At 53.2% G+C, this 14,283-nt stretch overlaps 1 protein-coding gene across 1 annotated transcript; it reads right to left on the reverse strand.

The window, feature by feature from the left end:
* Positions 1-1,085: 1,085 nt before the first annotated feature.
* On the reverse strand, positions 1,086-14,231 carry SLC6A7 (solute carrier family 6 member 7; the record flags this gene model as incomplete). Its single annotated transcript, XM_082063255.1, has 14 exons — positions 1,086-1,605; positions 2,506-2,673; positions 2,886-2,986; positions 3,319-3,418; positions 3,770-3,901; positions 3,982-4,094; positions 4,709-4,833; positions 5,390-5,493; positions 6,166-6,300; positions 6,562-6,700; positions 7,021-7,255; positions 7,827-7,958; positions 8,645-8,825; positions 14,199-14,231. 14 exons carry the CDS (start codon positions 14,229-14,231, stop codon positions 1,390-1,392), a joined length of 1,914 nt encoding a protein of 637 aa, XP_081919381.1. The 3' UTR covers positions 1,086-1,389.
* Between the last annotated feature and the right edge of the window lie 52 nt (positions 14,232-14,283).

Genomic DNA, 14,283 nt, shown 5'->3' on the forward strand with positions numbered 1-14,283 from the left:
CGGAGCTGGCCCTGCACTGTCAGAGGAGTGAAGGCAATAATTACATCTCCTCCACCATAGGTTACCACACAGCCTCATGCCAGGATTCATCCTGAAGGCTCAGCTCATGGTGCTGGACCTAGGGCTGCATGGCCCATGGGATTAATAGCCCAGTGCAACAGGGCCACATGCATAATCCAGACATAAGCCCTAATTTTTGTCTTTATCCTGGGTTTTTTACCTTTACTTAACCAGGATGGAGATTTGCAGGACAAATCTCAGGGGGTTATCCCTGGAAACCCCACTGGATATGCCCTTCTTGCTGCTGAGGACCCCCCAAATAACCCACGCAGAGGCTGTGTCACACACTGTTTTTTAATGGTGAGCTGATGACACATGTGAGAAGGTGTACATGACACTGTGGTAATGGGGACTGGCAGCAACCGGTCCATAAAATCCAACCAGGAGCTCACTGACACCCCCCGCCCCGCCCCGGCCAGCAGCATCAGCAGGAGATGGGAGCTTTGGGACATGGGCCCTAGGCTGAGCTATCCCAAAATTACACACAGTCACTCAAACCTAGCCCTTTGCTTTTCCCTGGGAAAAGTGGCACCCAGGCCTAGGGACAACCCTTGAATTCCCCTTTGGGATGGGCACAGGTCCTCCTTTGACATTGGGTCAAGCTGAGACCCGTCCTTTGTCCTCCTGCACACATAGGGAACAGGTCATCATCCTCTTCCCTCCCTTCAGTTTCCCCCAGCCCTGCAAGATGCCCTGACCCACCGAGGTCCATGGGGAACCTACAAGCTTGGAAAGGCTGGAGCTGGTTTGTTTACAAGGCATTTTCTTTCCCCCACTTCTAATTATTTTTAGCTGCTCATTTATGAGGTCAGATTTCTTTAGCAGGACACTGATTTACACTGGTTTTGCTGACGTACCTCCATGTGAGCACACCAGCACACACTGTCCCTAGGGCACAGAGGATATTACAGTCCTTTCTCACACTTGTTTGTGGGTTATTGGAGTTAAATACACACAAGCAGAGAACAGACCAACTCAGAGGACCTGCTCCTCCCTGGCGGCTGCAGCCCAAGCATCCCTGCATGGGGAGGGCAGGGCTGAGGATGTGGGTAGGAGTGGGGCAGCCCTGACACTTTCACCAGACACTGTCACACAAACACACGGACACGTCACACAGCTTGTCACACTGAACAGAAACACATCGAGGGGACTGGGATGGGCAGGAGCTCCATCCTTGTGGGGCCAGGGCGGTAGTGAGGAGACGGGCAGGGTCGGCAGCTCCCAACTGCTCCCCAAAAGACCCCCTGAGCCATCCTGAAGTGCCGCAGTGCAACCTGTGCAAATTAGGGGGGAATGAGCCCCCCACAGCCCGCAGGGTGCTGGGTTTCCTCACATCATGGACTCCTCTTCCTCATCCTCCTCCATCTCCCGGTCCACCTCGATGGCTGTGTTCTCGTAGCTGGTGATACCCCCGTATTTCCTCATGTGGACCATCAGCGGCTTGGGGGACTGGCTACCTGCCAGGCTTGCCACGTACATGCCGGTCCGGTTCTCCTCCAGCGATGGGCCCCAGTCCATGGCGGGACGGCTGGCCTGCTGGACCCGCTGCGAGGGGACAGATATGGGGAGCATGGGCACCCTGCACTGGCACCTGATCCACTCCCCCCGCAGCAGCCCACCCGCCCCTCCCAGAGGACGGTGTTCTCTGCCAGCCCTGGGGGAGCGGAAGACCCCCCAATGAGGGTAGGATGGAACCAGAAGCTTGCGCTGAAACTTTTTGGGAAGGGAGGTCTATATAAGTGCCCTACTGCAGGCTGGGGAGGTAGTGTGGTCTGTGGGTGGTGGTGAGGAGGGCTTGCAGGAGCTGGGGGCTATTGTAGGGTCACAGTCTGTGGTGGGGTTTAGGGCCACCTGGGCAAAGGGTTAGCCTCAGCCAAGGTGGCTCCTGGCCACATCACTGTGCCTGGTGGCCAGTCTGGGCTCTGGCTGGGGAGAGCAGCAAGTTCTGCTGCTTGGCTATTCCCAGCCTGGGGAGAGCAACAAAGCCGGGCTGTTATGGTTGTGAGCTTACAGAAACCCTGTAACCTGCTCCTGGGCAAAGCCTTTCAGCACTCAGATCCTGCCTGTGCTGCCTACACAGCCCAGCAGCTGCCTTCTTCCCTCTGTCATTGCTCCTGCAAAATGGGTGCAAAGTCCCACATGTCCCTGCCCACCCATGCTGGGGACAGTGTACTTCCCCACAAGGCAAGCCACGTTAAGTGTGTTTTGGCGAGAGGATGTGCATGACTTGGTACCTGCTTGGCATCCTGGGAGGGGACACAGTTGAAATGCCCTGGGATATGTCATCTCCCACACCCCATGGGCAGCAAGGAGGGACGGAGACACACACCTCCAGGAGAGAGAGTGCAAAAATTTCCAGGAGATACAGGCTTGGCAGGGGCTTGTTGTCACCCCTGCACATTTCTGGGGTTCTCCCCTGCAATTCTGGGCCCCAGAACATCCTACCTCCCACAGTGTCCCTTCTTCTTGGAGAACAGCCACCACCATGCCCACGGGGATCATCAGGCAGGAGAGAACTCCCATGAGGATGCCCAAGATCTCAGCCCAGGCAGGGAAGCGGTAGCTGCCGTACTCAGAGGGCTGGTACTTGATGATGTTGTACACCAGGAGAGCCTGCGGATGGGAAGTGAGGTCAGCCCAGATCCCTCTGAAGGTCCCATGCTAAAAAAAGGCCTGGAGACGATGGAGACCTCCCAGCAGAACCAGAACAGTCACTGGGGCAGGAGATGCCAGCAGAGAGACCTGTCACACTGGGAGGTCACCCAGGAATACTGGTACCACTGTGGCTCTCCAGCACCATCCAACATGCCAAGCTGAGCACTTGCCATCATTGTTGCTGGGGACAGGACCATCCAGCAGGCTCTGAAGTAGGGCCCTGGTTTGAAGCCCAGCATCATGTGGATATCTCGGCAGAACCTCTTCATGCCTGGAAGAGGGAGAGGGAGAAGGACGCAGAAGTGGTGATCCCTCCCTCAGAGCCAGGTGCCTGTACCAGACTGCCCAGCACTGATCAAAAGTGATGGTTTGCATCCTGAACAGCAAATCCCAGCTGGTGCTGTCTGAGGGACTGGGCTCATCACCCCAAGTATCTCCAGACAAGTGAATCCATTGATGGCCAAAAAGAAACAAGTGGTGGGAGCAGAGGCGTTTCATGCTCCATTGAAAGGCTGCTGGCTCACCGACCTCTCCCTCTAAATCCCTCTTCTGATATGGACAGCCCATTCCTCCCTGTGCCCCTGTGGGGACAGACCCCCTTACCATAGACACGTGTCACCACGAGGCAGGTAGTGATCACCACCACCATGAGACCAAAGCCAGCACTGTAGTCATCCAGCAGGACCAGCCAGTACATCCCACCCTGGGGAGGGAAAGCACAGTGGCCAGCATCTCTGGGACCAGCATCACAACAAACCCCCACCCATGTCCTCCCACTTTTGGGACATGTCCCCTTATGCCTCTTGGGGACACTGGGGAAGACAGCTGTCAGGCACCCTCAGGAGACATCACTGTCCTTCTGGGGACAGGAATAATGCTGTGTCGGTCCCCTTGGACTTCACATCCCCAGGAAGCCCACGCTCATTGATCATCTCTCTTCCACCTTGTTAGCTGATGTGAATACACACACATACAAACTTGGCCCCTGCTCTAAGCACTCTCTAAAATGAGGCCCTAGTCAGTCCCCACGACACATCCAGCCCCATATTCTCACCTCCGTTGTGAGGATGAGCCCCATCAGGAAGAGGGCAATGCAGATGATAGCCGAGAAAGAAGCTTTTTTTGGCCGTAGGTAGTAGGGAAATTCATCGGTCACTGCTGTAACAATGGTCTCCATAAAGGCAAACTGCACACAAAGGAGAAGAGGTCCCCTGAGCCCCTGGGCTGCCTGGGCATTGTGGCTGGCTTGGTGGGCTCTGTCCTTACCTGGCTGTCCAGGCCCAGGGTTAGCAGCATGAAGAAGAACAGGAAAGACCAGAATGGAGAAAGGGGGAGCATTGTCATGGCCTGGGGGTACACCACAAAAGCCAGGCCAGGACCTAGGGGAGGCAAAGGACAGCAGGGTGAAAAGAGGGTGACAGCACTGGACATGGCGGGAGGGTGAAGGAGAGGAGAGCCCAGCAGTGTTGCACCACAATGGGGAGCTGCAGGGCTTTTGCAAGGTGGGCAGGAGGGGTCTTGTAGCAGAAGGTGAAGAAGAGCAAGAGCACCAACCTGCTCCTTGCTCAGGCCTTTATTATAATAGATATCACTTGGTGTTGCTCAAATTTTACACAGCAGGAACTGGTTTGCCCCTTTTCCTCCCCGTGGCCTGCTGAGCATAGAGCTCCATCCCTCACACTGACACCCTTGGATACCTTCCATCCCATGGCCTGAATTAGCTTCACAGCTGGCTCTCACATTTTGTGTGGGTTTGTCACACATCTCCCCAACATCCTGGCCATGGCAGGGCACAGGGAGCCTGCAACTTCTCCAGGAAGGTGGCCCAGGAGGGAAGTTCTGGCAGGGCAGGAGATTCCCAGTGTTTCCATCCTGTGTCCTCGCTCTGGCAGCTGAAGGTGCTATAGAGGATCAAAGAGCTGCCCCACACCACCCCTTCTCTGATCTGTCTGCTCCTCGGAGAAGAAGGAGAAAGGGTCTTCATTAGCCTCACCTGCTTTCGCCACCTGGTTAACAGGGACCCCAAGTTCCTGGGACATGTATCCCAAAACAGAGAAGATGGCAAACCCTGCCAGGATGCTGGTGATGGCATTGCCCAGGGTCACTATGAAGGTGTCCCTACAGAGGAGAAAGAAGATGATCTGAACATGCTATCTCTTTCCCACTCCACACCAGTTCACAGTGGCATTTCCGGCCCCAGGTGCCAGAGTAAGGTGACCCACTGCAGTTCTCCAGGGTCTCCCTTGGCATGTGCTTTCCAGAGTCAAAAGGAGTGTATGAAATGGGTCATTTTGTGGGGTTCTTTCCAAGCTTGCACAAGGGTATGAGCCCAAATGCCCAACACCCAGACTCCTCTCTCTGCTGGTGACCTGCAACAGATGCTGAGAACAGCACAAACATGCAGAACTCTAGCCTCAAACATCCTCAGCCTTCAGCCCCAAACTTCTGAGTCATTTTCTGTGCCTTGATGTTTAAGAGAATTTTCTTCCACAGATGCTTCCATTCCCCTTAAGTCTGTGCAAGCTGTCACATATCTGTAAGGTGCTTGGGCAAAAGCCAGTGCTGGGTGACCCTGTGCTGCACCTTGTGCTTTTGCTGGCTCTGAACCCACCCACTGAGGTTTTCATGGCTCCCCACAACCCACAATTTTTATGATGCAACAGTTGGCTCCCACCTGTAGATATTCTGATGGAAGGTGTTGTATGAGGCAAAGGTGAGGAGGCCCCCAAAGCCTACCCCAAGGGAGTAGAAAATCTGCAGGGCTGCCTCGATCCACACCTGGGGGAACGAAACAGGTCTGAGGAGAGCAGATGTTTGGAAACACCCTCCCAGGAAGAGAGAGCTGAAAATAGGCTTCCCCAGAGCCCCTGGCGTATCTTCCCTAGCCCTCCAGGCACACAAAGCCCTTTCCTTGCTGACATGCTCACCACTCATAGTGGGTCAGCTGGATAGTGGAAGGGTTAACAAGAGTGTTTTAGAGACAGCCCAGTGGGGAATCAAATGCCCTTGTAAAACTAGGTGGTCTCTGTTACCAGTACTTGCTGGCACAAGGAAACTCCCTGCTTGGGAGTGCTTGAGAAAAACAGAACAGCCAGATCCACCATGGGCACCTGTCACCACCTCCCAGCCCATCACAGGGGCTGGGCTAATCCTGCCCATGGTCCCGGTACCCAGTGGAGGTGGTGAGGATGCCATCCCCTCGATGGAGATCCAGAAATGCAGGCACAGCACTGGGCCAGGTGGGAAGAGCAGTATAGACAAGGTGTGCAGCAAAGACAGATTGCTGAAAGGCAAATACTTGTGGTCTGGAAGCAAACAGAGGGAGGACTTTAGGTTGAGGGGTGGCCAGAAAAGGCATCTGAGTGAGGGATCTGCCCCTGTTCCATGCTGGAAGTAGCGGGAGAAGGTTCGTTTTTGTGTTTTGAACAAATTGCACAAAATCCTGCTAACCTTGGAAGACAGCAAGTGATCAAACTGGGGCGTGAGGTAAAACTGGATGCCCTTCCAGGCCCCCTCCAGGGTCACACCACGAATGAGCAGCATCACCAGGATGAGGTACGGGAAGGTGGCGGTGAAGTACACGACCTGCAGGAGAGCAGAGCCAGCTGGGAGAGAGAGCAGAGCTGTCCCTGGGATGGGACATCACATCACCCTGAAGAGCTGGGGTCCTTGGGATGCAGCGGGGCCGGTAGTGTCAGCCCCGCTGTGTCTGGGTGCACAAGTCATCTCCAAATTGAACTGTGTCCAGCTCATGTCATTTATGGGTCTCACTTTCCCAGATGTGCAGAGAATTGCAGGCACTGATGGACATCACTGTAGATCCCCCAGAGACTAACCAGCCCTTACCTTGCCAGAGGATTTGACTCCTTTTAGGATGCACAGATAGACAATAGTCCAAGAAAGGAGCAGGCACAGACACAGGTTCCAGCGGATCCTCCCGGGATCTCCAATCCCAGAGCTCCCTTGGATGTGAAGGACGTACCGGCTGGGGTGAAAGGAGAACCACAAATGAGCAGTCACAGGCACCCCCTACCATCTCCCAGAGACCCTCTCTGAACCTGGCAAGGCCAGCAAAGCAATGGTAGAACATGGGGACCTCCCACATCCCAGAAACATGATCTCAACAGCTAAACTGAGATATCACTCACAGCTGACCAGGACAGCCCATCACTGCACCCACAGCACCTACCATGAGAGCCCACCATGCCATGAGAGCACAGACCTTCGCCCCTCATCCCACCTCCATGCTCTCCCGGGATGGATGCCAACCGTGTCCCCACAGCCAGGTCAGGCTGACCTCTGTACCTCCAGTACTCCTCGCTTGGGCTGACGGTGTTGGTGATGTTGACGGGGAAGGTGGTGTTCCCCGCCTTGATGATGTGGTGGTCCAGGCACAGGTTGGTGTTCCACCAGTTGCCACAGTGCTGCCAGGGCAAGTCATTTGTGAGGGATGCAAAGAGGTAGAAGAGAACATAAGCAATAATCATATTGTAGTAAATGGCCACCAGGGAGACGATGAGGATCGTGCCCATGCCAACACCTGGAGGAAGGAGAGGATAAAGGAGGAGTGAGCCATCTCTCAGGAGTGGAGCACATCCAAAACCAGGGTGAGATACTGGATCTCAGTAGCCAAATGTTTAACCAGTCAGAAGTTCACCTGGGGGAGCCTCATTGCCATTATGCCCTCTGGACATGCCGTCTCTGTATTGACGACCTATTGCATCACAAGGATTATTTTACTCCAACTTAATGTTAAGAGTAAAAGTATTTGATTTGACCTTTATTTGAACACTTTATTCTTACCTTTGTCTTTAACAGTCATTGCTTAGCTTTTATACTGCATTTTGTATGCTAGCAGGCTTAATAGTTTTCATACAATTTCTAGAGCTTATTGTGACATCCAGAGCCTCTGGAGACTGACAGATCTCACTCATGTCTTGCAGCTACTGAAACAGCTAACCCAGAGGTCCAGCCTTCTCCACCTTCCCCAAGGATTTAATCTTTGATTCTAATAAGAGTTTTGAGGGTCTTGGGATGGTGCTGCTGGTCCATGTCCTGATCAAGCAGCTCTTCTAGAGGCCACACAGAAGCTCTGGACTTCACTCACGCACCTTTAAAGAGGGGGCTTATCTTCCAGACAGCAAGTGGCCCCAGGCTGGAGAACTGGCCAAGTGACAGCTCCATGAAGAAGATGGGGATCCCGCAGATGGCCAGCATGATGAAGTAAGGAACCAGGAAAGCTCCTACAAGGAGCAAGAAAAACACTGTAAAATAACACAAAGCAAGCACCCGTAGCCCATCTATGACAGGGAACAAAGTTGATTTAACATCTGTGGCCCTGAGGGATCTAAGCTAAAATCTGGAAGACAGCAAGGGACAGCAGGTCACCATTAGTGAAGGAGGAAGAGGCTGGGATTCATCTGGTGCTGTGCTTCCCCCTCATCCCCTACTCTCTTTTCTCCTTGAACTTTCTGCAAATACTGTGAAATTCTCCAGTTTTTAATACATGAGACAATCAGTTACTCTGGGCACTTTGCACCACCATGGCTGGATGGTTGTATTGCAAAAGGCTCGCTCCCCTCCTTTGATGCCTGGGAAGCACTTGCTGGTCCGGCTAGGTCCTGGAGGACACCAGACCAGGAAGCTATTGGAAACCAAGGGGCATGCTCAGGTGGTATTCAGTCCAGCATGGAGCTGGGAATGTCTCCAAGCCCATGAGTGCAGATATGGTCTGGGTGAGCCCCTTCCACACATGAGTGCAGGTGTTTAATGCCCTAGGGTAAGAATGGGGGGCAGGAGGGGGCTTCCACCCCACAACAAACACCACTTCCCAGCTCTGAGAAGGGAAAGGGGTATCTCTTAGAGACATGTCCCACCAGACTAGCTCAGTGAGGGAGAGATGTGGCCAATCCAAAGGATGAGTGAGTACCTCCTCCATTGGTGTAAGCCCTGTACGGGAACCTCCAGACGTTTCCGAGGCCCACGCAGTATCCAATGCAGGAGAGGAGGAAATCCAGCCGCCCTGTCCAGTTCCCTCTGTCTTCTGGACACTCGGAGCCCAGGTCCCCATCCTGGCTGCTGGGACTCACCAGGAGCTCTGGTGTCACTGGCTGGGTGAGAAAACATGGATGGGAGAGGGCAGACAGGAGTGGAGGAAGGAATAAAAGTGGGGGAAAGAGCAGGAGACAGGGAAAGAGCACTCGGAGCTTGGGTGTTAATTTGTGACCCCCGAGACATTTGTCCCTTGGGGACACGCCATCCTGGCAGTTCTCCAAGGACCACCCCAGCTGGATGTCCCGCTGAGCAAGGAAAGGGGATAAATGTGATCCCACATGGCCAGAGCTCCCCTGGGAGAGGTGAGGTGGCCCAGGTTCACCCTGGGGTGCCAGGACCCATCCTGCAACCCCTGTTCCCCAATGAATTCTTTCAAGGGTCCGTGACAAAATTCCCTGACCTCCTGCAGATCATGGGCTGAGGACAGTAGGGAAAGAAGCATCGCCAACGTGCCAGGGAGTGAGACACCTCGAGCCCCTGCCTTGCTGGGCACTCGGCTGCCATTAAATGCACCGTGTGTTTTTCACACTTTTCCAGCTGCCAAAAGCTGGCACTGTGGGGATTTAGAGACATGCTCCCAGTTGTCTCTGCTGAGGGAACTCCTCCCAGCTTCCCTAATGTGCCCTGGATCAGTGAGGCACAGGCAGCTCTTCACCAGACAGGGGATTAACAACTTCCCTCCCTCCCCAGCTGACTCGGCTCTGCAAGAGGGAGGTGCAAGTCCTGCAATACGTTTAGTTTGGGGTGAAGCACCAAGAGGGCTCCTTGGTGTTTGTGTGTCTGCACATCAGGTCTGCAATGAGATACTTGGTCTGTCTGAATTTCCCAAGCCTCCTGGCTCTGGGAGAGTGGGGAGGGCATCCCCACCAGCTCCCATCCCACTGGCACTCACCAAAGCTGAAAGGCTTGGCAGATATCCCCTCAGCAAGACAGGGCAGCAAAAAGCGGGGGGATGAGGATCCTACCCTGTGCTGCTGTGTGTTGCTGTGCCCCTGCCTGAGGATATATGGGGTTTGACTTGTATTGAGGCACAGAGACAGAAGGATGTTGTGGTTTCTGCTAACAGCACCAGAACCAGGGCAGTAGGAGCCCATTTGGGAGCCTCCCCTTCTTCCTGGACTCCTAAAAGTTAAAAGCATCCATCTCTGTGTCCCTCAGTTCATGCAATTGTAGAGAATGAGCCCAGGGGATGAGGCTGATGGAGACTGGTCTGCATTTGGAGAGATCAGCCAGAAGGAGGTGTGCGTCCCCAGGTACCAGCGTGCAAGTCTGCTCAGAGCCCACAGCAAACCTCCGGCCCCGATCAGAGCTGGCTGGTGAGCAGAGCCCAGCGCTGCCCTGCTGCAAACCCCCAGGGAGGTGGCAGCCACTTCCTCTCCTCCTCTTCCTCCTCTCTGGCCAGATGGCAGGATGCTCCTGCTGCCGGTTCCCATGGAGACCTGTTACTGATGGCCACACACTCCCCCCGTTCACAGGGTGCACCTCACTTCTCCACATGCGTGCTGCTCACAGCCTGAAGGCACCGAACACAGAGGCAAACCCGTCTCCACCTGACTCGCAAACCTCTTGAGGGACAGGACAAGCTGGGGCAAACTCTTCCCAAATCCAACCGGAAATGTACAGCCTGAGCAAAGCCGTCACAATAAAACCCACCACTAAAAGCCCATTTCCACTGGATGCCACCATCACAAGGCAAGGGCCAGAAGAAAAGCTTCAGAAGCACAGGTTGAAAGCTCAAAATATGACCTAAATATAATACTGTTGCTATAAAACCATTGCTACCCGACAGCCCTCCTGCAGCTGTTTAACACAGCTCTCCAGCTTAGCAACTTCTCCAAACCATGGCCATGCCTGCTAATTAACCCAGTGCACACAGTGGGCATGACCTGCAGCAACCTGTGTTTGCAGGCAATGGACAAACTGCTCTGCAATATCCCCACAAAAAGTTTCGGCAGATCAAAGCTGTATTCTCAAAGGTCTCTGCCAGGTGGGGACAGGAGCTATGGGGTTGCCACAGTTTCATCTTCCCCCCAAAAACACTTTCCAGTCCCTCACACTGCCCAGGGAGCTCTCACTTTCCGGGTTTGCATCAGAGAAAAATAGCAAGTAGGCATGCTGGGAGATCATTAAATCCTCTCGCCTAATTCCTACACCTCTGCCTGAATCCTAAACAGCTGCAAAAGGGGATGGATGGAGCTGCGTGACCTGAGGAAATGCAGGTGCTGGAAGTCAACTCAGAAGCAGCAAAAAGAAAGGAACTGTCAGGACCTTTTCCAAACTGTACACAGCCTGGTCCCCATCTCAGTCCCCTTTTTCAGAGGCCATGGGATACACTTTGTCATTTGTGTCTTGCTGATGACTGCCCCCTCTTATTAATATCTTCAGCTGGAGCTCTGCAATTTGAATTTGGGAGCCCAGGGCAGAAAGCAGAGACTGCTTAGGAGTGGGGTAGACCCCAAGGACAGTGACATTTAAGTCTCCACCACAAAAAAAGATTGGGGAGGCATGGGCCAGGGATGCTGCTGGAAAACACACACAGAGGCTGCTCCATGACTGCAATGCCCCCAAAATACCCTAAATCGTAGTCTTTCCATAGAAGTCACAAAACCTGGCCTGTTTACCCAAATTAAAATGAATTGCAAAATGCAGTATTTAAGGATTCCAGCCCATCTTCATCCCAAATAACAGACAGATGCACACCTCTGCCTCAGACTGCTGGAAATCTCACACACCAGCTCAATTCCAGCCCTTTTTTGGGGATTAATGCTCCCTTTCAGCCTTTGTCATAACAGGAATTTTCTTTTTCAGTAGCAGCTGAAGTGCTTTAGTGTTACAATATTGCTCTAGTGCTTTCCACCATCAATTGCCATCTTTCAAACTGGGCTCCCGTCTCACTGTTATAAACAGACAAGGACTAACCGCTCCCTTGGCAACCATGTCCTCTTTGAACACGGCATCACTTCCCATTATTCACCAGAAGATGCTCCCAAAGAAGTCAGGAAAGCAAAGGTCACTGAGGAGAAAAAGCACTTCAGTCTCTGCCAAGATAAGAGCTGGCTTCCATAAGGAGATTGTACTATGCTAATTATTTTCTGTAAACTGATTTACTTAAACCAGTGCAGAACTCAGCTGTATCCATGAAAAGCCAGCTGTATTGAAGTTACTTTTTCACCGTGTTTTGTCTCCATTCAGACTGGCATTGTGGAGTTATTTTGTCAGCGTTTTGTGCATGGACCACAACCTTTGACTGGCAGAAATGTCACTCGATGCCAGATTTCCCCCCTGCGGATCCCAGCCATGTGCGAGCACAGTGCGTCTGTAAAGTGTGAGTCACCTCAGATTAGTTAGAATTTCTTGTTAATCTCTTAAAAAAAAAAAGAAACAAACCAAAACCACAAACAACCTAAAGATTAATTCAACTGCAATATCTCTTGGAAAGTGAAACGTATAAAGCATCTCTGTGGTGTGGAAGAGCCCCTCAAAGGGCTGTGCTAACATCGGTTTCCCCCAGCACATGCCAGGAGACGGAGCAAGCGATGCTGGAGCCAGCACGGGGAACTGGAGGGTGGGAGGTGGCTGAGGCTGAAGCAAACTCACTACAGCGATGTTCAGAGCACAGGCAGCATGCACAGCTGTAAAAGCTTATGGCCCTTCATCCAAAAACCCTGAGGAAGTGGCAGAGAAGGTTGGATGCAGTTTGTGGCAGACAGGAAGATGATGCTCAGCAGCACGACTGGGAATGGGGAGTGTCAGCCCATATCCTGGCTCCCATCACTGGTCTCCATGGGCTTTCGTCCATTTCTACCAAATAACCCTGACAAATAAATAATCAAACAAATAAAAAAACACCCACTCAGCTCTTCTGGCAACACTATTATGCAAAAGTCAACCTGAATTCCTTAGAGCCTGAGGAAGATCTTTTCTATTAAACAGGAATTTCCATATGTCTAAAACATGCCTGGTGAAAAGGATTAAAATGCCCGGCTTACAGATAGGGAGCAGATCATAATGAGAGGGAGGGGTTGTTGGGGTCCTGGGGCAGGTGCTTCAGCTGGGGCTGTGCAAACTTCATCAGCTGGGGCCGGCTCCGGGCAAGCCCGACACCAGCGTTGGGTATGGTGGCCCCAAGTTCCTGGGTTGCTGCGAGCACCAGGTTCTCCTTCTAGAGCTCAGCAAGAGTATTACTTTGGTAATGAAGGACAGCGGGGTCCCAAGCAGCACTAGGAATGGGGAAAATGACTCCGGAGACATCTGCTTTTCATTCCAGCTGATTGCTGTGGGACTAAATGAATTCCTGAATAAATGTTAAACAGGAGAGAGATTCTTGCAAGTATCTCAAAAAGCCTTGGGAAGGGGAAAAGTCAACTTTTAACGGATCATGCAGTGACAAAGTCATCTGAAAAAGCAATTTGCAGCAAAAAGGAGGAGAGGGAAGAGCCAGATGATGCCTCCAAACAACAGTGGAAAAAGCTAGGCAGCCCTGAGGCTGTCTGGGCCATCAGACAGCTGCTGGCTTTCACCAGGCCACTGCCGGCTTTTTACGTCATGTCCCAATATCATTGGAATTTCCTGGCGGGGATGGAACTCTCCTGGGTTCATCCATCTGAAGGCTGGCCCAGGCTGGTGTCACCCTGCCCTGTGGGCACGGTCTGGCAGAGGGCAGAGCCTGGGGGGCTCACAGCACCAGGCTGCTGCCTGGGATGCTGCCAGCAGCAGCAGAATGTCCCCACAAAGGAGTTGTGGCTGCCAGCCTCTGCCACTCTGACATGGGGGGAGATAGGGACCCAGAGAGCCTGGTAAAAGCAAAGTGGCAATGTAGAGGAATCTAGGATAGGAAAGCCTGAAAGCTGGATTTAAAAGGGTTTCCAGCAGGGTATAAAAAGGGTTTATAGCTTTGTCAGCTGCCAAAGGGGAGTTTAGAGTCCAGCACCACCCAAACCTCTTTAAATACTGTAGAGGAGGAGGCAACCCCAGCTGCAGGTGGGAAATCAACTGCCCAGCTCCCTGTGCTGACCACGGCATGAGGGGAAACCCTCAGCATCCCCCAAGACCAGAGAGTCCCCAGGGCTGTTGGGAGCAGCGTCCCCAGGGAGCCATGCCATGGGGAATCGGCTCTGTCCCCGGTGCCCACCCACAGCCACCAGACACAACGTGAATCACTGCAGGGGAGGGATGAGGGGGAGCGCCCCACCAGCCGGAGCAGGCAGTGGGCACAGGGCCACTGTCATCTGCTAATTGCAGCAAGGCAAAATACCCCCCATCCCTCTCCCCATGATCCCCCCCCCCCCACTATCCCCCTTCTCAATCCCTGCCAAGGAAAAGTCTGCCAGCTGCACACAGAGTCTCCCAGGGCTGGGAACTGGGGGACGATGGGCACATCTTGCCCCCATTCCCAGCCCTGGGGGGCACCCCCCCTCCCCAGCTCTCACCTCCCGGAGATGCTGCTGCCGAATCTTCTTCATCCCAGAATCCTGTTGCTATGCGCTCCCTGCTCCGACACTTGTTCCTCTCGCT

Source organism: Streptopelia decaocto (genome assembly GCF_964273445.1).
Source record: "Streptopelia decaocto genome assembly, chromosome: 12".
Lineage (NCBI taxonomy): Eukaryota > Metazoa > Chordata > Aves > Columbiformes > Columbidae > Streptopelia > Streptopelia decaocto.